This window comes from Rhinolophus sinicus, chromosome 11 (assembly GCF_057876585.1).
Source record: "Rhinolophus sinicus isolate RSI-liver-muscle chromosome 11, RSI-T2T, whole genome shotgun sequence".
Classification (NCBI taxonomy): Eukaryota; Metazoa; Chordata; class Mammalia; order Chiroptera; family Rhinolophidae; genus Rhinolophus; species Rhinolophus sinicus.
The window spans coordinates 23,530,798-23,557,195 of record NC_142511.1 but is presented as its reverse complement, the minus strand read 5'-3'; the positions used below and the strand labels follow the sequence as shown (position 1 = coordinate 23,557,195).

General features: G+C 40.5%; 1 protein-coding gene across 30 annotated transcripts in view; it reads left to right on the top strand.

The window, feature by feature from the left end:
• The window catches only part of NFASC (neurofascin), a 178,887-nt gene that overhangs the window by 54,696 nt on the left and 97,793 nt on the right, over positions 1-26,398 (top strand). For 28 of the 30 annotated variants that reach the window (XR_016022777.1, XR_012492907.2, XR_012492906.2 and 25 more), the window contains one exon: positions 25,918-26,026. The exons of the other annotated variants lie outside the window; for them this stretch is intronic. Coding sequence is in view for 21 of the 28 variants with exons in the window: in XM_019711426.3 (XP_019566985.2) it covers positions 25,918-26,026 (109 nt within the window). In the remaining 7 variants the exon portion in view is untranslated. The remainder of the gene's footprint in view (positions 1-25,917; positions 26,027-26,398) is intronic. 30 annotated transcript variants of the gene reach the window in all.

Sequence of the window (26,398 nt, the reverse complement as noted above, 5' to 3'; positions counted from 1 at the left end):
AAACAAACAAACAAACAAACAAACAAAGGTCTCATAAACTAGGGAAGAAGGAGGGAATGACTATTGGGTAGGAAATCAGTGCTGTCTTCCATACCCATATTTTTCGGTCCTTGTAACATTTGTTCTTTATGCCTTTTATGATCTTGTTAGGGGGGATACGATAAATAGGAGATAGAAGTAAGGTTGGAAAACATTCGATTGAACATTTATTGAGTGCTTGTATGTTTCAAGAACAATTATTTCACCACTGAGGCAGGTAACCGGTCAGATTTTAAAACTACTGCATTGATCGTCTGCCTGTCACTTCCTGTTGGCCTCTGTTACCCTGGGATGTCTATCCTGCTTGGAGATTGAACCAACTCCTGGGTTCTGCTCGGTTATGAAACGATATTGTGGCCAGTTCCCTCGCCATCTTGGTGGGTGCAGCTCACCCTGACTTTGCTAATCCTGTGTTCCCATCATCCGGTTCTGTTTGTGATGGACCTTGTCCTCCCTACTCCCCTCCTGTTCCTCCCATTAAAATATGTACCCCCTATTCTCCTTTCTGCCTTTGATTAATCTCCCTCGGTCTCGGTTTCCATCAGTCAATTTCAATGTCACCCACAGTCTTGTTTGCTCACTCTCTTTTTCTTCCACCCCATTCACCCTCTTCCACCTTGTGCCTTGCATTATTCCATTCTTCAGGACTCATCTGCTCACCTCTGCTGACTGTTCCCGATATGGATACAGTGCGTGGCTCAGAAAGTTCCAGTGAGTCCCCGTGGCCTGATACATGAAGTCTCGAGCCTGACAGAAGGATGTCTTCCTATCCAGTAACCGTGTTTCCGCTGTGGAGGGGACTTAGAGAGGGTGCTGAGGGCGTTGTGAACGTCATGTGTATTGCTTGAGTCTTGTACTGCAAGAAAGTTCTGCGTTACTTGCATAATTTAAAAACAAAACAAAACGGAAAACCTCTAGCCTAGCATCCAGAGCTTTTCCACATTCCTGCTCTTCTCTCGATTCTAATCTACATGAACTTTCCTCTTCGTTCCAATTGGCATCCCTCCTGCCCTTAAGCCTTGAATTGCTATTCAAAACACAATGCAGTATTGAATGACCTATGCCTTTTCATCCTGACTTAATTTCTACCCCTTCCTCAAGCTTCCAAGATCTGAACTTGGAACACCTTACCAACAGCCCACCTCCTGCCAACCCTGGCTGCTGCCATACGCCCCCCACAGCCTCTTCCTTTTCTGAACTGATGCACTTTGCTGTGGTACCTCGGGGCTCTGAACACGTCTGCCCCTTTGTGTCAGCCAGCTCTGCTCTCTGGGTCCTGCCTAATAGTGCATCCATTCTCACTGCCTTTATTCATTTGCTCAGTGATTTTTGCTGATGACACTGTGGCTGGAGTGACTGAGACAGGATTTCACTTACAAAAGTGGATTTAAGACGTTATCTCCAGAAATGCATTGCCTGTAACCTGGAACACCTGAACTATTCATTTGGTTTTTAGATATTTACTTCCTGGTAATATCTCTGCTATTGTAGCCTTGAAGCATTACTTCAATGCCATGGTTTTACTTACCACATACTTCCTATTTATCGTATCCCCCCTTACAAGATCGAAAAGGGTATAAAATTGTGGGGACAGAGTCCCAGAGAGCAGTTTCCAGGCTCTCAGCCTCACGTGGAAAGGTGCTGGCTTGGGTAGTAGATGGACATCAGCTGTAACCAGTTAGCCATTAGCCACTGATACAACTGCCGTGGCTGCGTTGGTTGGCTGGCTGGCTGGCGATGGCGGATTGTGCATGGTGCAGCTCCTACTTCGAGTGTCTCACCCGGCCATCAGTGAGACGAATGCAGGAAGACCCCTTGTTGGGGTACTGGCGGATGTTTGCTTTTGTATCTCCATCCCAGCCGCCAGCGAGAATACAGTGCTGTGACTCCCTTATCTATGGCTCTGTGGGTGTTCCTTTTTGGCCTCACCATGTCCTGCGTTCTTATGTGGGGAGCAGGACCAGTGTCCCTGCGTGACAAAAGGACATATTTATTTGTTTACCCCCACAGTATCTTTCTCAGTAAATATCTGGTGGTTTGATTTTATGCTATTGACTTACATTTTCTTCATTGCTGTATCTTCAAACCAGCGCTCACAGACTTCCTCATTTTTTAAATACTTAAAACCCCACCTTTGAGTTTGAGGGTTGATGTTTTCAACCCCCTTTATTTATGTGACTCCTCTGATCTCATAATCACCTACTTGGGGGTACAGAGTCTTCAAGAGCCTTCTCCAGGTTTCTAATTTCCTCCCTAATCTGTAGGAGCTTGACAATAAAGGGAATTGGTCACCTGGGAAAAAAAGGGGATAGATCGCTTGGAAATGGCCCGCTCACTGGTTTCCTTGAGATTATTTTGTTTAGAAGCTTCTGAACTGCACACAGCTCTGCCCACTCCCTGGTCAGAAGGAGAGAACATGGAGTGGGCCAAAAGGAATGAAATGCAGGCAGGGGAGCCAGAGTGGGGGAATCAGAAAAGTTGAATGCAGAGAACTGAGGTCAGTTGCCTGAAGTTGCTGCGACATTAGTGGGAGGGGGAGCATTGCAGCCCCCGCCTATGGCTGCCACTGTTGGTTGGGTTTTAGTAATTGTATTCTAAATAGCATGCAAACTGGCATTTAGACAGGCCTAGAATGTGAATTCTTGCAGGGGAGGCAGCCAGCACAATCCTGCTTTGTTCCAGTTCTTTGAGGACTAAGGAAATAGTTTTTATAACAATACCCTCCTTCCTAGGCTGTCACTTGTTTGTTTGCTTTGAGGATTTCTCAGTAACTCTTTGGTCTCTGTTGTTTGTGTTTAAACTCTGTGCTTCTAATCACAAGTAGGAATTGGGAGAAGGGAGGGTTTGGATTCATATGGAAGGCTGGTAATGGTGCCATGCTATGTATGGTGGACATTCATAAATGGACCAGGGTCTCTCATTCACTTGTTCTTTAGGCATCCATTCAGCAAACATGGTTCAGCCTTGGTTTTATGTCTAGAACCATTCCAGAAACTATTTGGGGTGGAAAAGCATTTACTTCTTGGTTCTTGCTCCAGGAAGCTCTAGTCAGCATGTAATAATAATCTTAATAATAATGGCTGACACCATTTATTTCATTCCTTTTACTCTGACCAAGAAACCAGGCTAGAGACATTATAGATATTGCTCAGTTTAATTATCAAACATTTCTTGAGTGCTTCTCGTGTGGGCACAGTGCTGGGGAGCTTAGTCTAGCAGGAAAGACAAATACCATTAGAGAAGTAATTACAGGTGTGCAGGGATGCCTTGCCATGCTCAGTGGTGTGCCTCCCAGCAGCATCAAATCACCTGGAGCGTGTTAGAAATAACAAAGGTAGGGCTCCACCCATATGTGCTGCGTTTTAGCAAGTTCACTGGGTGATTTATTTCTACACATATTGACGTTTGGGATTTCGCTTGGTCTGAACTACAGGATGAAGGAAGTCCCCTCTAAGGCAGTGACCGTTAATCAGACGCAATGAGGCCCCAGCAGGAAAGGAGAGGAGGGAGAAGTGGAGCGTGTTTCAGGAATGGGAGCAGCGTGTGGGCCTGTGAGCCCAGTATGACAGCAGAGCAGCGGGGGAGGCAGGGGCCAGCTGGGGGAAAGGCCTTGTAACCCAGGGTGATACATTTAGATCCAGTGAGAATGCACTGAAGTACTGTCCCCAATTGAGAGGTGAGGAAACCCAAGCTCAGACCACATAACTAGTAACTCACTGGTTAATAAGCGCTGGGATTTATATCCAGGTCTCTCGTTCCAGAGCCCACTTTCTGAACCACTACATAATTTTGTCCTCTTGGGACATTAAGAAGACAAAAATATAATATTAATGCATCTCTGCGTAATAGGATTTGAAGAATTTTGTAATGGCTCAAATAAAACAAGATGATTAAATTTGGAATAAAACAATAAAACGCATGAACCAAGAGGAGATATAAATTCCATCTGAGCACAGATTCCCCCCCCCCCAAGTTTCTTAGGAGATATGGTATAAAAGGAGACCCTCTAAGTTACATAGATAACTCTTGTTATCTGAAAAAAATGAAATAGACTTGTTTCTCAGGAAGAACTTTTTTCTTTTCCCTGTCATTAAACTGTAAGGGGAAGCATGAAACGATTAATTGTGAGAAGAAGCACTCTGTGATTAAACTGGTGCATTTCCTTTCCTTGTGCTGCTAGGCTGAGCGAGTCCTAGTACCCTACCTGTCTGTCTTCTCAGGTACGGGCTGCAGTGTTCATGGGCCAGGAGGCAGGAGGGAGGGTCTGGGAGGGAGTAGAGACCAAGTGCAGCCTGTGAGCTCCATGTCTTAGTCCATATGTGTGAGATTTGGACATTGATTCCAGCCCAGAGGATGAGCTAAGGTGCCCAATCTCCTCCCAAGAAACTCACTTGGTCCTGTGTGGTTCACTGATTTCTGAGGTCAAATTGGCCGACCCAGCCATTGCACGGAGGGGTGAAAGCAGACCCTGTCCTTGCTGCTGGGGGACGTTAAAAGAGACGGGAACCCTAGGGTTCAGGATTCTAAAGCTATTGGGAGGTATGACCTTTAACTTTGGGGGAGCTTGCGGTCTAATGGGAGATGCATGACCCTTGCCTTCAGACAGCCCCAAGTCTGATTGGTGAGGAGCAGCTCCTGTCTTCGTGAAGTCCAGACGGAAGAGGAGAAACAGACGTGCCCCAGGGAGAGACAGAGGCACTGTCTTAGGTAAATAAAGAAGAGCACGATGATCAAAGTCACCAAAGCTATAAAAATTCCCAGCACTCCTGACTCCACACTGCCACCAAAGGACTTTGGAATATGACAGTTTGCTTCTTCTTGCCTTTTCTTGGCCACCTGCAAAAGCAACAAGTGCTAATCACATCTGCAAAATTAGAAGCCAGTGAAGGTAGTGATATCCCAGATGGTGCTCCTCTTAATTAAGTGGGTTTTCTCTCCCCAGGGTTGATTTTAGGTTGCTACTTACAGCCCTGAAAGGAGAAGCTCCTGAGGCTAAGACAGGTAGCTCGGCAGCACTCAGGCCACCTCTTCTCCTTTCCCCTCATCCAAACCCCAACTTTGCCCACAGCTCACACTGCTTCACAGCCAAGGATGCTGGCACCAGTGGAAGGCGACACTGGCCAGTTTCTGCCTCTGGAGAACAGATGTGCCTTCCAGCGCATGTTCTAGAGCACTGTCTAGCGCGGTATACTTACCTAGCCTTAGCAAAGATGGGATCCGTCTGTCTGCCTGGCCTTCCTCCCCAACTCCTCCCCTGGAGACTGCTGATGTCACGCAAGAAAGAACTTGAGGTCTACTGAAAGGGACATCAGCTTGCAAACAGTTCCTGTTTTTGTCCCACAAATGACTTACTTGTCACTTTGAGCAAATTCCTTTACTCTGCTACCAAGACCACCATGTTTCCATTAGAATTAAACTGAGGAAGCATGAGACCCAGGTTCAATTTTTGGCTGACTACTACTAGCTTCATGACCTTGGGTAAGGAGATTCTGTTTTTCCTCAGATAGAGGGCTTTTAAAAGTCATTTGAGCTTCAGTTTTCTTACTTGTAAGATGGGAATGATGATAATACCTACCACACTGGTGGTTATAAAGATCAACTGTAGTGAATATGTTGAAAAGTTTTGAAATTTTTAAAACATTTAATAACCAGTTATTGTTTTAATTGAGGTAACATTGGTTAATAACATTACACAAATTTCAGGTGTACAACATCATAATTTAATATCTCTGTATACTCTAGTGTGTGCTCACCACCCAAAAGTCTAGTTTCCACCCGTCACCATATTTTTGACTCTTTTTGCCCAGTTCACCCTCCCCTCAGCCCCTTCCCCTCTGGTAACCACCATTCTGTGTTCTGTATCTATGAGTTTGTTTTTGTTTTGTTCATTTTATATCCTACTTATGAGTGAAATCAAAGGTTTTTGTCCTTTGTCATCTAACTTACTTCACTTAACATGATACCCTAAAGATCCATTCATGTTGTTGCAAAGAGCAATATTTCATTTTTTAATGGCTGAGTCATATTCCATTATACATATATCTTTATCCATTCATCCATCTATGGCCACCTAGGTTGCTTCTCTATCTTGACTGTTGTAAACAATGCTGCAGTGAATATCAGGATACATATACCTTTTCAAATTAGTGTTTTCATATTCTTCAGATGAATATCCAGAGCAGTAATTGTGGGTCATGTGGTAGTTCTGTACCTAATTTTTTTTAACAATGTGCACATTTTTTTTATTGGGGAAAGGGAACAGGACTTTATTGGGGAACAGTGTGTACTTCCAGGCCTTTTTTCCAAGTCAAGTTGTTGTCCTTTCAGTCTTAGTTGTGGAGGATGCAGCTCAGCTCCAGGTCCAGTTGGCGTTTTCTAGTTGCAGGGGGTGCAGCCCACCATCCCTTGCGGGAGTAGAACAGGCAACCTTGTGGTTGAGAGGATGTGCTCCAACCAACTGAGCCATCTGGGAGCTCAGCTCAAGGTGCCGTGTTCAATCTTTGTTGCAGGGGGCAGAGCCCACCATCCCTTGTGGGACTCGAGGAATTGAACTGGCAACCTTGTGGTTGAGAGCCTGCGCTCCAACCAACAACTGAGCCATCCGGGAGGCAGCTCAGCTCAAGGTGCCATGGCCAATCTTAGTTGCAGGGGGCAGAGCCCACCATCCCTTGCGGGACTCGAGGAATTGAACTGGCAACCTTGTGTTTCAGAGTCCACTGGCCCATGTGGGAATTGAACCGGCAGCCTTCGGAGTTAGGAGCATGGAGCTCTAACCGCCTCAGCCACCGGGCCGGCCCCTGTACTTAATTTTTTGAGGAATGTCCATATTGTTTTCCATAGTGGCTGCACCAATTTTTGTTCCGTCCAACAGTGCACAAGGGTTCCTTTTTCTCCACATCCTCATCAACACTTGTTCTTTCTTGTCTTTTTTATAATAGCCATTCAAACAGGTGTGAGGTGGTATCTCATTATGATTTTGATTTGCATTTTCCTAATGATTAGTGATATTTAGCCTCTTTTCACATGCCTGTTAGCCATCTGTTGGTCTTCCTTGGAAAAAATGTCTATGCAGGTCCTCTGCCCATTTTTCAATCAAATTGTTGTTTGGTTGTTGTATGAGTTTTTTAATATTAGGTTGGTGCAAAATTAATTGTGGTTTTTGCGATTATTTTTAACCTTTTAAACTACAATTACTTTTGCACCAACCTAATATATTTTGGGTATTAATCCCTTATCAGAAGTATCATTTGCAAATATCTTCTCCCATTTGGTTGGTTGCCTTTTTTGTTGTTGATGATAGTTTCCTTTGCTGTGCAAAACCTTTTTAGTTTAATATAGTCCCATTTGTTTATTTTTGCTTTTGTTTCTCTTGCCTTTGGAGTCAAATTAACTGATACCAATGTCTAGAAGCTTAGTGCCTATATTTTCTTCTATGTATTTTATTGTTTCCAGTCTTAAATCTGAGTCATTGAGTTAATTTTTGTGTATGGTGTAAGATAGTATTCTAGCTTCATTTTTTTGCCGATGGCTGTCCAGTTTTCCCAACATCACTTATTGAAGAGACTCCTTTTCCCACTAATTTATGGCTACTGCATCATAAATTAGTTGCCCATAAATGTGTTCCATCAGTCTGTGTGTCTGTTTTTCTGCCAATACCATACTATTTTGATTACTGTAGCTTTGTAGTATAGTTTGAAATTGGGGCATATGATACCTCTGGCTTTGCTCTATTTTCTTATGATTGCTTTGGCTGTTCGGGGTCTTTTGTGGTTCCATGCAGATTTCAGGATTTTTTGTTTTATTTCTGTGGAAAATGCCGTTGGGATTTTGATAGGGATTGCATTGAATCTGTAGATTGCTTTAGATAATGTAGACATTTTAACAATGTTAATTCTTCCAATCCATGAACACAAAATATCTTTCTGTTTCTTTATGTCTTCAATTTCTTTTAGCAATGTCTTGTAGTTTTCAGTGTACAAGTAAGTCTTTCACCTTCTTAATTTATTCTTAGGTATTTTTTGTTGTTGAAATTGTAAATGGGATTGTTTTATTTATTTCTCTTGCTGATAGTTCATTATTAGTATATAGAAATGCAGCACTTTTTTATGTTGATTCTGTATTCTGCAACTTTACTGTAATCATTTATTATTTCCTATAACATTTTTGGTGGAATCTTTAGGGTTTTCTATACATTAAATTATGTTATCTACAAATAGTGACAGTTTGACTTCTTCCTTTCAGTTTCAATGCCTTTAATTTCTTTTTCTGGCCTAATTGCTCTGGCTACGACGTCCAGTGCTGTGTGGAATGAAAGTCGTGAGAGTAGGCATCCTTGTCTTGTTCCTGATCTTAGAGGAAAAGCTTTCAGTTTTTCACTGAGGTACTTTTTTCTATACCCATTTTATTGAGTGTTTTTATCATAAATGGATATTTTGTCAGATGCTTAGAGGAAAAGCTTTCAGTTTTTCACTGAGGTACTTTTTTCTATAGCCATTTTATTGAGTGTTTTTATCATAAATGGATATTTTGTCAGATGCTTTTTCTGAATCTATTGAGATGATCATATGATTTTTATCTTTCGTTTTGTTAATGTGGTTTATCATGTTGATTGATTTGCATATGTTAAACCATCCTTGCATCCCTGGAAATAATGCTACTTCATCATGGTATGTGGTCCTTTTAATGTATTGTTGTATTCAATTTGCTAGTATTTTGTTGAGGATTTTTGCATTTATGTTCAGAGATATTAGCTTAAAATTTTGTTTTTAGGTGATTTCCTTGCCTGGTTTTGGTATCAGAGTAATGGTGGCTTCATGAAATAAGTTAGAAAGCATTCCCTCTTGTTCAATTTTTTGGAAGAGTTTGAGGAGGATAAGTATTAAAATTTTTGACTGTTGGGCAGAAGTCACTAGTGAAGCCATCTGGTCCTGGACTTTCGGGTTTTTTGAGGAGGTTTTTTGATTACTGATTTAATTTCCTTACTAGTGATAGGTATACTTAGTTTTTCTAATTCTTCATGGTTCAGTCTAGGAAGGTTGTATGCTTCTAAGAATTTGTCCATTTCTTCTAGGTTGTCCAATTTGGTGGCATATAACCTTTCATAGTATTCTTTTATAATCCTTTGTATTTCTGTGGTGTCCATTATAACTTCTCCTCTTTCATTCTGATTTTATTTGAGTATTTTCTGTTTTTTACTTACTGAGTCTAGCTAAAGGTTTATCAATTTTGTTTTTCTTTCCAAAGAACCAACTCTTTGTTTCATTAACTTTTTTCTATTGTCTTTTTATTCTCTATTTCATTTATTTCCACTCTGATTTTTGTTATTTTCTTTTTTCTGAATTTGGCTTTCATTTGTTCTTATTTTTCATTTGTTCTTTAACATTTACTGTTAAATTGTTTATTTGAGATTTTTCGTGTTTCTTAAGAGAGGCCTGTATTGCTATAAACTTCCCTCTTGTACTGCTTTTTCTGCATCCCAAAGATTTTGGTATGTCATATGTTCATTTTCATTTATCTCTATGTATTTTTTGTTCAATAACATGTTGTTTAATTTCTACATATTTGTGATTTTTTTCCAGCTTTTTTCTTGTAGCTGATTTTTAATTTCATAATGTTGGAAAAGATGCTGGTTATACTTTCAGTCTTCTTAAGTTTATTGAGACTCGTTTTTGTATCCCAACATATGCTTTATCCTTGAGAATGTTCCATGTGTGCTTGAGAAGATTGTGTAATCTGTCCCTTTCGGATGGAGATATATACATATATATATATATGTAATATGTTCCATCTGGTCTAATGTGTTATTTAAGGCCGATGTTTCTTTGTTGACTTTTTTTGTCTGGATGCTCTGTCCATTGGTGTAAGTGAGGTGTTAAAGTCTCCTACTATTATTGTGTTGCTGTCTATTTCTCCCTTTAGGTCTGCTCATAATTGCTTTATATATTTTGGTGCTCCTAGATTGAATGCATATATTAAATGTTACATCTTCTTGATGGATAGTCCCCTTTATTGTTTTAAAATATCCACAATTATCTAGTGTTACCTTTTTTTGTCCTCAAATCAATTTTGTCTGATATAGGTATGACTATATCCACATTTTTCTGTATACCATTTTCTTGGACTAGCATCTTCCACTCCTTTACTTTGATCCTGTTTTCCTCTTTGGAGCTGAGACGAGTCTCTTTCAGTCAACATATAGTTAGGTATTGTTTTTTTAAATCCAGATAGCTACTCTGTGCCTTTTAATTGGCGAGTTCAGTCCATTTACATTTAGGGTGATTATTGATATGTAAGGACTTATTACAGCCAATTTATTTTTTGTTTTCTGATTGCTCTGTGTAGCCATTGTTTCTTTTGCCTTGTGCTTCTGTCTGCTATTTTAGTGTGGTGTTTTTTTTTTCCATTTCTTTTTTTTTTCTATGTTTTGTGTCTCAGCTCTGGATATTCGTTTTGTGGCTACCATGAGGTTTGTGTAAAATGTCTCAGATAAAATAGTTTTTTTCTTCTGATAGCATCTTATCTTCATTCACCTTTACAAGTTCCATGCTTTTCTTCCTCCACTTTTATGTTTTTGTCATAAATTACCCCTTTTTACGTTGTGTGTTCGTTACCAAATTGCAGTAGCTATAGTTATTTTTAATGTTTTTGTTCCTTTAACCTTAATGTACGTGTTTAATACCCTGTTCTGATGTAGAGTTGCAGTTTTCTAGTTCTGTCTGTCACCTTACTCAACATTTTTTATATTTTTGTTTCAGGTAAAAGAGCTCCTTTCGACATTTCTTGTAATACAGGCCTTGTGGTAGAAAATTCCCTTAGCTTTTGTTTGTCTGGGAATGCCTTTATTTCTCCTTCATGTCTAAAGGATAACTTTGTTGGGTATATTATCCTTGGCTGGTGGCTTATATCTTAAAATATTTTGAATTCCACTCTCTCTTTGCCTGTAGAATTCTGGTAAGAACTCTGATGATAACCTGATGGGGTTTCCTTTATAGGTTAGTGTCTTTTTTCCTTGCTACCTTGAGAATTCTTTGTCATTACTAACTTTTGATAGTTTGAATATAATGTATCTTGGAGAAAGTCCTTTTGAATTGAGATAATTAGGTGTTCTGTTAGCTTCTTGTACCTGAATATCTAGTTCCTTCTGTTGAAAAGTTCTTGTCAAATATATTTTTTAAATAGCCTCTCTGTTCCCTTCCTCTCCTCTCCTTCTGGGATGCCCATTATCCTTATGTTGCCCTTTCTAGTGAAGTCAGATAGTTCTTGTAGTTATGTCTTTTAAAAAAATATCTTAGTTCTCTCTTCTTCCATCTGAGTCATTTCTAGATTTCTGTCTTCAAGATCGCTAATTCTCTCTCCCATACGGTCTCCTCCATTTCCTTTGCCTTCTAATGCATTCTTTATTTCATTTATTGAGTTCTTCAGCTCCAAAATTTGTTTGATTATTTTTTTATAGTTTCAATCTCTTTGGCAAAGTACTTCTTCTGTTCATTAATTTTATTCCTGAGCTCATTGAACTGTCTTTTTGAGTTTTCTTGTATTTCATTCAGTTTCTTCATGAAGGCTATTTAGAATTCTCTATCATTTAAATCACAATCTTCCATGACTTTAAGTTTGGTTGCTAGAGAATTTTTATTTTCTTTCTGTGTTATCATGTTACCTTGGTTCATGGTGCTTGATGGATTTTTCCTCTGCCAGTGTATTTGATGTAATGAATACTTATTTAGGTACTGTTTTAATTTTAACAATTCAGCAGGTTCATAATTAGAGATCTTTCTTTTGTTTTCCAGAAGATGGTGCTGTAGCACAAGTTTTTGTTTTCTCTTACCTGCTCTACTTGCACCTCTGGGATGGGGGGCATCATAAGAATCAATGCCTCGGTGATCAGCGTGGTGAATGTCCTTGCCATGTCTTGGTTGCTTCGATCTCAGGTCATCACCACCTTGGTGGGGGGATGTGGCAGGTGAGGTGGAAGAGAGCTGGGTTCACAAGCCCTCTGACCTGCTCCTTTGTTCCCTATGGCCACTGGTGCTGCTGTGCTGTAGCCAGGAAGCCATAGACATGCCTCTGCTGCTGCTACCAGGCTCTGCTGCAAGCAGTTGGGGGAGGGAGCAAGAGTCTCAGGTGCCGACAATGCTTCTGTTCATATTACCCTCCACTGGGCTGTAGCGTGGGGACTGCAACCCAACTTCTCTTCTTCTGCTGCATTAGTTGGGACTGCAAGCTCAGGCACAGTGGCCAGGAAAGTGCATCTGTCAGTACCACTCCTGTCCTTCCCCTACGTGTCCCAGTACGCCCACCTTCAGATGTGCTGACATGTGGATGTCTGAGGCATTCTGGTGTTTTGAGCAGAGGAGCCTTTATTGGGTGATTATAGATGTCTGACTAGTTGCAGATTTAAGGGGAGAAATAAAAGGGACTTCTTACTCTGCCATAATGCTTACATCACTCTTACAGTGTTGCTTTTTGAAGGGGTGGTGGATAAATACCCTTCCCTTTCCTCCTCACATGGTTGTGGAGTTGATAATATTGGGGATCAGAGATCTTATATGAAAACAGAAAGTTAATTAAAATATCAGAGATTAATGTTAGCCAAAATAAATGTGAGTCCTCTCAGGTTTAAGAGCCCAAGCAGTCGGAACAATTCATAACCACTACTGTATTATGAGGGGAATAAAGGATAAATAGGAAACCAGGCCTCAGGCTCAGAGCACGCAGAGTCTAGTGGGAGAAATAAGACTAGACATTGTGGCAACAATACATAATATTAACTATTGCGTTTCAGACTAAGCGTGTGGAGGTTTGAAGCAGTAAGGGAAGCCTGATTGGAGGAAACACTTTTCATTATAGCTACATGTACACATATATTCATTTATTCAACAAATATTTTTTTTACCACCTTTCTTGGCCTGGACACTGTTGTAGATGTCAGAGATATAGCAGTAAACTAATAAAATCCCCGCCTTTCAAGGAGCTTACTTTTTTTTTTTAAAGATTTTTTTTACTGGGGAAGGGGAACAGGACTTTATTTGGGGAACAGTGTGTACTTCCAGAACTTTTCCAAGTCAAGTTGGTGTCCTTTCAATCTTAGTTGTGGAGGACACAGCTCAGCTCCAGGTCCAGTTGCTGTTGTTATCTGTGGGGGGCGCAGCCCACCATCCCTTATGGGAGTCGAACCAGCAACCTTGTGGTTGAGAGGACGCACTCCAACCAACTGAGCCATCCGGGAGCTCAGTGGCAGCTCAGCTCAAGGTGCTGTGTTCAATCTTAGCTGCAGGGGGCTCATCCCACCATCCCTTGCGGGAGTCGAGGAGTCGAACCAACAACATTGTGGTTGAGTCAAGGAGCTTACATTTTAATGGAGAAATTTGACTAGCTGATTACACAGTCCACCCACATTTCGACTAAATTTAATACTCAATCACAAGTACTTGAAAAGAGTGAGGAGGGGGGATTTATTGTTTAATGGGTACGGAGTTTCGTTTGGGAAGATGAAATGTTCTTTGAATGGATGGTGCTGATGGCTGCACAACAATGTGAATGTACTTAATACCACAGAACTGTACACTTAAAATGGTTAGAATGGTAAATATTAAGTAACATATGTTTTACCACAATTTTTAAAAAAAGATTTATTTGGTTGTATCTGTGAGAGAAAGAAAAGGGAATATAAGTGGTTCCAGTTGCCTGGTCCCATGCTCCTCTCCTTGGGTCCTAAGCAGGGGGAATCTTGGCTTGAGTGTTCTCTCCCTGGGACAGGTGTGATGTGGCTGGGACAGGTATGATATTTTGCGTCTCTTGAACAATGACTTCTGCATCAGATCCCCGTTTTCACTTGTTAGCTTGTTCTGTGCAGGATGTCATGGAGGTCCAGGAGGGAATCAAAGCAGCATCTAAAGCACAGTGTCTCCCACATCCCTGATTATGGCTCAGACTTTGTAGAGTGCTCGGCTTGGCCCTTCCTGTCCATCAGCTTGTGGTCTTTCCTGAGACTTTTCTGTCTGAAGAAGAGCCTGTCTTTCAATGGATCATTTCTTTCTAGGTCCTAGACACAGGAACAGCAGTGCAGTTGCTGACTTACCTGCTATATCTTCCTTAAAAAGAGATGTGTCATAAATCAAAACATTTCTCTCACCAGGTCTTGTTACCAGTACCAATTTGTGTTTGATTTATGATATATTTTAAACCAAGACATACTAAATATATAAACTAAATATACTGTGTTTTCCTGAAAATAGCCGGACAATCAGTTCTAATGTGTCTTTTGGAGCAAAAATTAATATAAGACCCAGTCTTATTTTACTATAATATAAGACCAGGTATGATATGATATGATATGATATGATATGATATGATATGATATACCAGGTCTTATATAAATTTTTGCTACAAAAGATGCATTAGAGCTGATTGTCTGGCTAGGTCTTATTTTCGGGGAAACACGGTAGTTGCACCTTTTCCCCTTTGAGAATAATAAGATTTTTCTGAGATAATCATAAAGAGAACTTTTTCAAGAAATTCCGTAGTTTGCTCATAGCTTTCACAGGGACTTTCACAAAGTAGTTCGTATTTTGCCGTATTGCTACGAACTAGGTTTTCACATGGCATAAAAGGAGTGTGGGTTTCGGGGATACCTACCTGGGATTGATTTTCGGCTCTGCCACCCACCAGCTGAAATCATAGACAAGTTATTCAACATCACTGAGCTTCACATTTCTAATGTGTAAAGTCAGGATAATAATGCTTTTCTTACAGGAATGTAAGGATTGAAAGGAATGGTTAGTGCAGGAATGAATGTCTGTTCTTAACTTTCCCTCATTCCTGCTGCCTTTTTGACAAATATGGCTGGGAAATGATTAGAATGTAGATAGCTGTGTGACCTTAGAGAGATCACTGAATATCTCTGACCTTCATTCACATGTCTCATCTATCTCTGCATCACTTTTCTCATTACATTGAATGATGGAATTCAATTAGAAATTTCTGAGGTCTCTTTCATATAAAACAGTCTATGATTCCTTCGATTATTGGAACATATTTTCTTTTATTTTTGGACCTCAGGTCTACAGCATTGGATTAAGTAGCATAATCCTTGGTTCATGACTCACTCTCATCATTGGTTCGTGCACGCACTGCTGTTTTTCTTATTTAGTCCTGTTTTTCCCTCCCCACCACTGAACCCCCTTCCTTTTCTCATTACTAACTTCCTTCCTGCCTTTCTGGCCATCCATCCATCTGTCTGTTTACTTATTAATTTATAATAATATAGTAAGTACCTGCAAACCCACCACCCACAACAAAAGACAGAACTTTGATAATTAGCAAATATCTCATCTTATGGTCCCACTACCACCCACCACCAAGGTATCCTCTCTACCTCCCCACTACCAGAAGTAACTATCTTTTAAATTTTTCTTTATTTTTAATTGTGGTAAAATATACACGTTATAAAATTAACCATCTTAACCATTTTTAAGTATATAGCTCACTATTGTTAAGTATATTCACTTTGTTGTGCAGCCAATCTTCAGAACTCTTTTCTTTTTTTTAATAATTTTTTTTATTTTTCAATTATGGTTGACAGACAATATTATATTAATTAGACATTTAATATAAGGTAGCAAACTTACAAAGTGATCACTCCGATAAATCTAGTACCCATTTGAGACCATACATAGTTATTACAATATTATCGAGTATATTCCTTATACTATATTTTACATCCCCATTTTATTTTGTAACTACCTATCTGTACTTCTTAATCCTTTCCCCTTTTTCACCCATCCCCCAACCCACATCCCATCTGGCAACCATCAAAATGTTCTCTGTATTCATGAGTTTGTTTCTGTTTTGTTTGTTTATTTTGTTCTTTAGATTCCACATATAAGTGAAATTATATGGCATTTGTCTTTCTCTGTCTGACGTGCTCTTCTCAGTACTATACCCTCTAGGTCCATTCATGTTGTTGCAGATGGCAAGATTTCATTTTTTTAAATTGCTGATTAATATGCCATTGTATATATATGTACCACCCCTATTTTATCCATTCATCCACTGATGGACATCCAAGTTGCCTCCATATCTTGGCTATTGTAAATAGTGCTGCAATGAAATATGAATGCACCTGTCTCTTTGAAGTAGTATTTTAGGTTTGTTTGGATAAATACCTAGCGTGGGATTACTGGGTCCTTCTTTTCTTGTTATAGTCTTTGTTTTAAAGTCTATTTTGTCTGGTATAAATACTGCTGCCCCAACTTTTTTGTTTGTTCATTTTCATATTCATGAAATATCTTTTACCATCCCTTTACTTTCAATCTGTGTATGTCTTTTGATCTGGAGTGAGTCTCTTGTAGGCAGGGTATGTAAAGGTCTTGTGTTATCCATTCAGCCACCCTATCTTTTGATTGGACATTTAATCCATTTACATTGAAAGTAATTGTTGATAGATTTGTAGTTATTGCCATGTTATTATTCATAATTTTTTACCTTTTTTTTCTTTTTAAAGAAGTACCTTTAACATTTCTTGTACTATTAGTTTGAGGGTGATGAACTCCTTTAGCTTTTTCTTGTCTGGGAAGCTCTTTATCTGTCCTTCAATTCTAAACGATAGCTTTACTGGGTAGAGTAATCTTGGTTGTAGGTCCTGGCTTTTCATCACTTTGGATATTTCGTGCCAGTCTTTTCTGGCCTACAAAGTTTCTGTTGAGAAATCAGTTGATCACCTTATGGGAGCTCTCTTGTAGGCAACTAATTGCTTTCTCTTGCTGTTTTAAAGATTCTCTTTGTTTTTAGCCTTTTGCATTATAATTATGATGTGTCTTGGTGTTGGCCTCTTTGGGTGGTTCATTTTGTTTGGGACTCTCTGTGCTTCCTGGGCTTGTATGTCTATTTCCTTCACCAGGTTAGGGAAGTTTTCCATCATTATTTCTTCAAATAGGTTTTCCATTTCTTGCTGTCACTCTTCTCCTTCTGGTACCCCTATGATGCAAATGTTGTTACACTTGATGTTGTCCCAGAGGACCTTTAAACTCTCCTCATTTTTTGGATTCTTTTTTCTTTTTGCTGTTCTGATTGGGTATTTTTTGCTACCTTATCTTCTAAATTGCTGATTCGATCCTCTGCCTCATCTAATTTACTATTGATTCCTTCTACGTATTTTTTATTTCAATTATTGTATTCTTAATTTCTGACTGGTTCTTTTTTTATGTTTTTTTCCATTTTTATGTTTCCTGTCTCTTTGCTGAAGGTGTCCCTGAGATCATTGAGCATCCTTGTAACCAGTGTTTTGAATTCTGCATCTGGTAGATTGCTTGTCTCTATTTTATTTAGTTCTTTTTCTGGAGCTTTGTTCTGTTCTTTCATTTGGGACATGTTTCTTTGCCTCCCCAATTTGGCTGCCTCCCTGTGTTTGATTCTATGTATTAGGTAGGGCTGCTATGTCTCCTGGTCTTGGTAGAATGGCCTTATGTAATAGGTATCCTGTGGGTCCTAGTGGTACAGTCTCCCTGGTCACCAGAGCTGGGTGCTCCAAGTGTGTCCCTTGTGTGGGTTGTGTGTGCCCTCCTTGTTGTTGAGTCTTGGTTACTGTTTGCATATCATTGGGAAGGATTGACCCTCAGGCTGATGGGTTGTGAGACTGGCCATAACTACGGTGGAGGAACTGTTGTTCAGGGGCTGACCCTATGGAGCAGGATTCACTTTAGCAGGGCTCTTGTGCCTGCCTAACGGGCCTTTTGGCTGTGTCATTGTGGAAATGGCCTGGTGGTGCTCTGATGGTTGAAGTTGGCCACTGGGTCTACCGACCCTGGGGCCTGCTAGCAGGGGCCCCACTACAAGCCAAGTTCAGCTTCAGCCTGTGCCATGCCTGTGGCCACCTGGCATAAGCCACAAAGTAATCTGCAGATGGCAGCCACCCACACAGGGCTTGGAGGTGCTTCAAGAAACCAAGCCATGAACCAAGGCTGGTCCCAGGCTTGGGGCTGCTCAGCAAGGGGTACAGGGCACACCGAGGCCAGGTGCTTCTTGTTTGGGCTTTTTGAACATTTGAGAGATTTTAGGAAAATCCACAGCATGAGCCAAGACAGGCTGTATGGATGGAAAAGCCACTGGAAGTGGTTTGGGTGGGACTGCAAGTTGGGTGGGGCAGGTCTCAGGGAACCAAGGTGGGGAGAAGAAAAGGAGTTAGCCACATTGATTGAGACTCAGATATGATGTCTCCCTGTGTCTTCACGGTGTGAGGGGGGAGGGCTCAACAAAGAAATAATGGGTTCTTGGGGCAGCCGGTTAGCTCAGTTGGTTAGAGAGCCGTGATCTTAACAACAAGGTTGCCAGTTGGATCCCCACATGGGCCACTGTGAGCTGCGCCCTCCTCAACTAGATTGAAACAACTACTTGACTCGAAGCTGATGGGTCCTGGAAAAACACACTTCAAATAAATAAAAAGTTTAAAGAGAAAAAAAAATGAAATAATGGATTCTGCCAGCACTTCTGTATGGGAGAAAGGTGCCCCTCCAGCCCTCGCTCTGTAGCCAGACAGTTCAGTTCCTCCCCATTTGTCCCTGTTGCCTTTGAACTGCAGTCCCAGAGCTGGAGCTCATAGTGAGTGAGTCCGTCAGCACAGAAATCTCTGCACAGGCCCTTTAAAAGGAACACCTGGGATTCCAGCTGCCCCCCGTCTCACTCAGCCACAATCTCTGCTGGTTTTCACAGCCAAAAATTGTGGGAACTTCTCTTCCCAGCACTGGAATCCTGGACTGTTGAGTTTGGTATGGGGCTGGGGACAGTCACTCTTCTGGGGGGACCTCCACAGCCAATGTATCCCTCCTGATTTTTAACTACCACACATGTCTCCAACCTATTTCACTCTCCACCCATCCTATAATTCTCAACATGGTTTCTTCTGTATGTCCTTAGTTGTAGGACCTTTGTTCAGCTAGACTTCAGGTGATTCTCCATGATGGTTATTCTGTAGTTGAGTTGTAATTTTGATGTGGTCATGGAGGTGAGCACAGCATTTACCTACTCCTCCATCTTGACTGGAAATCAGAACTTCTTTCATCTTGCAATACTGAGATTCTGTACCCATTAAACAACTCATTCCCTGACTCCCCCTAGTCCCTAACAACCAACATTCTACTTTCTGTCTCTGTGAATCTGACTATGCTAGGTACCTCTTACATAGTAGTGGAATTACATAGTGGTTATACTTTTGTGACTAGCTTATTTCACTTAGCGTAATGTCAGTGTTTATCCATGTTGTAACACGTTCTACAATATTCTTCCTTTTAAGTGAATAATATTCCATTGTATGTTTATACCACATTTTGTTTATTCATTCATCATCCATCCATGGACTACTGGGTTGCTTCTACCTTTGGCTATCATGAATATGCTTCTGTTAACATGGGTGTATAAATAAATGTCTTCCCAAGACTCTGCTTTTAATTCTTTCGGGTATGTACCCAGAAGTGGAATTGTTGGATTATATGAAAATTCTATTTTTAAGTTTTTGAATAAATGCCATGCTACATCATTTTACTTTCCCACCAGCAATGTAGGAGGATTCCAATTCTGCACATTCTTACAAACACTTACTTTCTGATATTTTTATTTATTTATTTATTTTTTTGCTAGCATCCATCTTAATGAATGTGATGTATCTCATTGTAGTTTTGACTTACATTTCTCTGATAATTAGTGATGTTGAGCATCTCATCATATGCTTCTTGGCCATTAGTATATCTTCTTTGGAGAAGTGTCTATTCAAGTCATTTGCCCGTTTTTAAATTAGGATTTTTAAATCAGGTTGTTGAGTTGTAGTAATTATCCTGCATCCTGTTTTGTTTTGGTTTTTCATTCCCTCTTTGCTTGCTGTGTGATTTTATTGCATAGCACTCTAATTCACTTATTCGCCACTGTGCCTTTCATTGTTTGACTGTAACACAGTTTAATTGTCCATTTCTCTGTTGATGAATTTGTTGGTTTTTTTCTAGGTTTCTGCTATGGTGTATAGTGCTACTAGGAACATTTTTGTACATGTACAAGAGTGGTTTTTGAGTATATATCTAGGAGTAGACTTGTTAAATCATAGTTTGTGAATCTTCAACTTTAGGAGGTAATGTAAAACTTTTTCCAAAGTTTTTGTACCCTTAGCAATGTATAAGAAACCCTATAGATCTTCAGCCTCTTTCAACACTTGATATTGTCAGACTTAATAATTTTGCTAATTGAATAAGTATAAGTTGGTATCTTATTATGGTCTTGATTTGCATTTCCCAAATCACCAATATTTTTTTTTAAACTAAGATTCGTGTTCATTTTCTTTCTTTTTTTTTTAAGATTTTATTGGAGAAGGGGAACAGGACTTTATTGGGGAATAGTGTGTACTTCCAGAACTTTTTTCCAAGTCAAGTTGTTGTCCTTTCAGTCTTAGTTGTGGAGGGCGCAGCTCAGCTCCAAGTCCAGTTGCCGTTGCTAGTTGCAGGGGGTGCAGCCCACCATCCCATGCGGGAGTCGAACCGGCAACCTTGTGGTTGAGAGGACGTGCTCCAACCAACTGAGCCATCTGGGAGCTCAGCGGCAGCTCAGCTCAAGGTGCTGTGTTCAGTTTTAGTTGCAGGGGGTGCTGCCCGCCATCCCTTCCGGGACTCGAGGAATTGAACTGGCAACCTTGTGGTTGAGAGCCTACTGGCCCATGTGGGAATCGAACCTGCAGCCGTTAGAGTTAGGAGCATGGAGCTCTAACTGCCTGAGCCACCAGGCCTGCCCTATTACTATTCTTGATAGTAATCTTTTGTCAGATGTGTGCATAGCCAATATCTTCTCCTAAGTTTTAACTTGTCTTTGCATGTACGTTAAGGTTTTCTTTTTCCAAGTCAGGTTTATTGCAATATAACTTACATAAAACAAGTCAGCCTTCTTAGGTGTACAGTCTTATGAATTTTTCAAGCATATACAGTTATGTAACCACAACCACAGTCAAGATATAGAACATCTCTATCATTCCAGGAAGTTCTCATGGACTCCGTTTTGGGGAATCCTGTGCTCCCAACACCAGCCCGTGGTAACCTGTGATCTTAACTATGTCCCTAGAGTTTTCATTTTTTGGAATGTCACATAAATGACATTATACAGTATGTAGATTTTTTAGATTGGCTTCTTTTACTTAGCGTGATGAACTTGAGATGCCTCTAACATGCTACCTGTATCAGTAGGTCATTTCTTTTCGTTGGTATGTAGTAGTCTATTATATTACATACCACAGTTTATCTACACACCTGTTGACAGACCTTTGGCTTGTTTCTAGTTTTGGCTGTTATGAATAAACATGGTATAAATATTCACATGTAGGTTTTTGTGTGGACATAAATTTTTTTTTTTTTTTTGGTTAAATACCTAAGAGTGGGCTTACTAGGTCACTATTTGTATTTTAGTTATTCTGATATCTGAGGTGTATAGTGATATCTCACTGGTTTTTGGTTTTTTTTTCATTGTGGTTTTAATTTGCATGCCCCTAACGGCTAATGATGCTGAACATCTTTTCAAGTGTTTATTTACCATCTCAATGTGTACTTTGGTGAAATGTCTTTTTGTGTCTTTCGGTGATATTCTAGTTGAATTGTTTGAATTGAGAATTCTTTGTTTATGCTAGAACTGGTCCTTTGTTGTACATGTGGTTTCTCCCACTCTTCATCCTCTTTCACATAGCAAAGTTTTTTAATTTTGATGAAGTCCAGTTTATTAAATTTTCCTTTTATGGATCATGGTATTGGCTTCAAATCTAAGAACTCTTTGCATAGCCCTAAATCTCAGAGATTTCTCCTGTTTTTATGCTACAAGTTTTATAGTCTTACATTTTACATATATGTCTGCCATCCATTTTGAGTCAATTTTGTATAACCCTTAGGTTAAGTATCCCTCCCTTCCACCTTTCCCCCCACACCCCCAAGGATTGTCCAATTGCTCCAGCACCATTTCTTTTCTTTTTTTTTAATTATGATTTTTTTTTTTTTTAGTTGGGGAAGGGGAACACGACTTTATTTGGGGAACAGTGTGTACTTCCAGGACTTTATCCAAGTCAAGTTGTTGTCCTTTCAATCTTAGTTGTGGAGGGTGCCGTTCAGCTTCAAGTTGTTGTCCTTTCAGTTGTGGAGGTCGCAGCTCAGCTCCAGGTCCAGCTGCCACTGTTAGTTGCAGGGGCACAGCCCACCATCCCTTGAGGGAGTCGAACCAGCAACCTTGTGGTTGAGAGGACGCGCTCCAACCAACTGTGCCATCTGGGAGCTCAGCGGCAGCTCATTGACTTCATTCTAGTTGCGGAGGGCACAGCTCACTGGCCCATGTGGGAATTGAACCAGCACCCCATTGCCCAGAGCTCGTGCTGTAACCAACAGAGCCACCCGTCCACCCCTCTAGTGCCATTTCTTGAAAAATCTTTGTCTTCCATAATTCCTTGTGCATCTTTGTCAAAAGTCAGTTGAGCATATTTGTGTGGATCTATTTCTGGGTTCTCTATTCTGTTCCATTGTCTGTTCCTCCACCAATACCACATAGTTTTGATTTCTGTAATGAGTCTTCCAACTGGGTAGACTGATTATTATTTCTTTTTCAAAACTGTTTTGGCTGTTCTAGTTCCTTTGTCTTTCCATATAAATTTTAGAATAATCTATATCAACTAAAAGTTTTGCTGAAATTTTGATGGAGATTTTATTAAACCAGTATATGAATTTGGGGAGAATTTGCATATTTACTAAGTTAAGTCTTCCAATCCATGAGCACAATATGTCTCTCCATTGATCAGGTCTTTGATTTCTTTCATCATCATTGCGCAGTTTTCAGCATAGAAATCCTGTATATGTTTTGCTATAATTTTTAAAAATGTATCTATGTATGCATAGACCATTTCTGGAAGGACACGCGACAGACTGGTAACAGTGGCTGACCCAGGAGAAGGGCTGAGTGGGACTGGGAAGTGGTGGGACAGGTTTGGGAGGGAAATTTACTTATATATAGTTTTATTGTATACTATTTTGTATCTTTTGAGTTTCATATCATGTGAAGGGAGTAACTATTCAAAAACCAAGTAAAATAAATTTTAAATGCTTAAGAACCACAAGAGAGAAATACAGACAGAGATAGACTGAGTCTTTGTTCCCTGAACACAGAATGAATATCCAGGGAGAGGAAGCACCTGATCCAGGACCCAGGAGAAGTTTGGTTTTGTACTTCTGCAGAAATAGGCACTGATACAATCGAAGAGTTTCCAGTAGAGAAGTGTTAGAGACCCTCCAGACCTGCTTTTATTCTGTGGCAGAGGGAATGACACTCTGAGAATAAACATTTGCTGAGAAGAAATCTGTAATTATTCCCCAGCAGACATTCGGATATGAACGCCAGGAGAGCAATTTGGGAGCGGGTGAGCAACCCAGACACTCCTTCCTGTCATCAGCCTGACGTGCTTTGCCTTCCTCTTGTCCTTGGGAGTGCCTGCCTTTGCCCGTACCCCTGTGGCCCAGGGCTCAGTCACAGGAACCCAGCGGGTGTCTGGCTTTCTGGAATCTGGAGGCACCCAGCAACCTGGCCATGGGCCCCACTGCTCTGTGACTGAGACCCACTCTTCTTGCAGCCTGCAGGTATCAGGTGTCTTTCTTGATCCCTGTTTCTCCCCGGAGCATCAGGTGTCCTTCCTGGAACCCTCCCATCCTTGGTTCAGGTAGAGAGTCCGTGCACTAGGCTCTGAGTTCCACTTGTCATTCAACCCTGCAGCCCTATGAGAGATGATAAGACATTGGTGCTGATTGTAATCATTCATCTTTAAGGGTTCTCAGTCTGTCTGTCTTTACATCTGTCTATCTTCAAATCACAGCCCTCATTTGATCCTCATAGCAACCCCATAGGGCAGATCTGGTCCCCAGTTTTCAAATGACAGTAAAATATTTGTACGAAGAATTGTTTTCTGAGTACTTCCCCATGCATTATCTCATTGCAGTGCCCCAGTACCATCGTATAGACAAGGAAAGTTTTATTAACACAGATGTACAAATGAAGACATTGAAGAGGCAACTGTGAAATATTAATAGTAGGCCTTTGGAGAAGCACATGTGGGCTTGAATCCTGCCTCAATGAATGGATTCTTTACACCTATTTCCTCTAGTGTAAACTGGCGATAATAATATCTACGTCCTTTGTCATCATACTGGATTGTCGTTCCAGTTAAATGACTATGGTTCAAAAGAATTTCAAGAACTAGCATCCTAATGATTTCCCATTGAACAGAGCTAGGAAATGTGTGTGTGTGAGACACACAACATGTGGAGTTCATACTAATGCCTCTAGCTCATAGTCAGGGCTACAGAATTTTTGCCTGATCTCAAGAATCTGATATTTGTATCTCCTTTCAACAAGAAACTTTTTTTTCTCAGCAATGTCAATATTAATACTCATTTGATTTGTCACAAAATACACATACAAAAGCCTCATAATAATAATAATAATAATAATAATAATAATAATACCATGGTACCATGCCCCAATAATATGATTATTAAGAACAGTTAAGGATTTGGTGGCGGGGCAGTTCTTTTTATCCTTAGGGTACTTCCCTCTAAGGATATACAGTCCAATTACTGTGTTTTGATTTCTCTATGTGTAGTTGTGCTAACCTGTTGGACACATAGACTCATTTGTTGCATTTTCTTTTTATTTTCGGGATTTCTTTTAAAATATTAATTATGCTTTATAATTATGTCAGCTACTTACATGTTCCAAAGCAAATCTACAAAACAAGTTATATTCAAAGTCCAGCTTCTCTCCCTGTCCCCGCCACCTCATTCTTCCCCGCCCTGTAGGGCTTTCAAATTTTATTTAATGCTTTATATTTTACTGTCTTTTTAAAAAATATAAGCAAATACATATATATGTTTGCATTCATCCCCCTTTTCTTAAATAAGTGGTAGCATATTAGACACTTTTTCCTATAATTTTTTTTTCACTTAACAATGATCCTGGAGATTACAACCTGGCATATGGGGTATATTTCAAATAGATTCCTAGAACTGGGATTTCTGCGTCAAAGAGAAAGGAGATACTTACTTTAATAGTGCCACATTCCACTCTTCAAATGTGGATTTTAGTGTTTCCTGCAGCCGCATTTTAATGTTAAAGCAAATCATTAAATGAGACATGTTATCTGTACTGAGAAAAGCTAAATGATTGGCCAGAAGGACTGGAGCTTGCATTTGAATCTGCAGAATCCTTACTAATGGCCGAGGGTCTGACCAGCTCTACTACACATTCTCCTCGTTTTACAGATGAAGAAACTGAGGCACATGGAAGGAAACGAGCCGCCCTGAATGATAGAACAAGCTAGAACTTACAATCCATGTCTCCTGATGCTAAAGTTAGATCTCCTTTCAATGTGTTATAGATTTATTTATGGTGAACTTGATTTGATTATCTGTAGATAAGGAAGAAAAACATAATAGTTCTTCTAAGTAAGTTAAGAAAATTAATGAGATAATTGTGGGTACATTTCTCCCCTGGGTGTAGGAGAGTCTTTGAGCTACAGCTCAGCTCCTTTACATGAACAGGGAGCAGCGATTAGATTACAGTGTCTGTGCAATAGTAACAATCTTATGGATGAGAGAGATGATCCCCACCCCTCCGGAGTCTAACGTGTTTAGGCACCTTGCAGAATCTGTGCTATTTCTGCAGAGGGCTTTGAACTTCTTCGAACAAAGATGCACTTTGCTTTGCAGAACCTTCCAAATAGGTGTGGACAAAGATGTCATTTCCCAGTGAATGAACAAGTGGCAAACCACAAAGCCTGTTCTTTTTTTCTCCTAGAGTGACCCTGGGTTCTTCTTTGTGTTTGCTTTGTGACAGGTTGACTGACGTATGTGCAGTTTGGGACACTGGAGTTTTCCTTTTCGCTGCAGACGGGGAGGGAGTCTCCTCTGGTCTTGCAAGAAGGAGGCTGAATGAGGCAGAGAGGGTGAGTGGGGCTTGGGCCTGGGGCTCGTGTCTGAGGGGTGAGGGTGGGGGGAAATTCTTGCCTCCTGCCCCTTCTCTTTGAAGAGAAAAGGTTCTTTGCCTGGTCCCTGGAGTCTTCTGAGGGGACAAATTCTTCCTTCTCCCCAGAGTCGGCCACAGAGCCAGACCTCAAGGCTCTCCTTTGCAAAGAGGTTGGCACTGGGGGAGCATTTGCTCCTTTTTCTCCAGCAGATGCCGTCAGCTGGTTAGCCTTGTCACTGTGTCCACTGTCAACCTCAATGGAAAACTCAGGAAACAGCTTTGTTTGTGACCCACACCCCCCTTAGCCTGGCCTCCACAGCCTGAGTGACAGCCCCAGCATATGGGCAGTCTG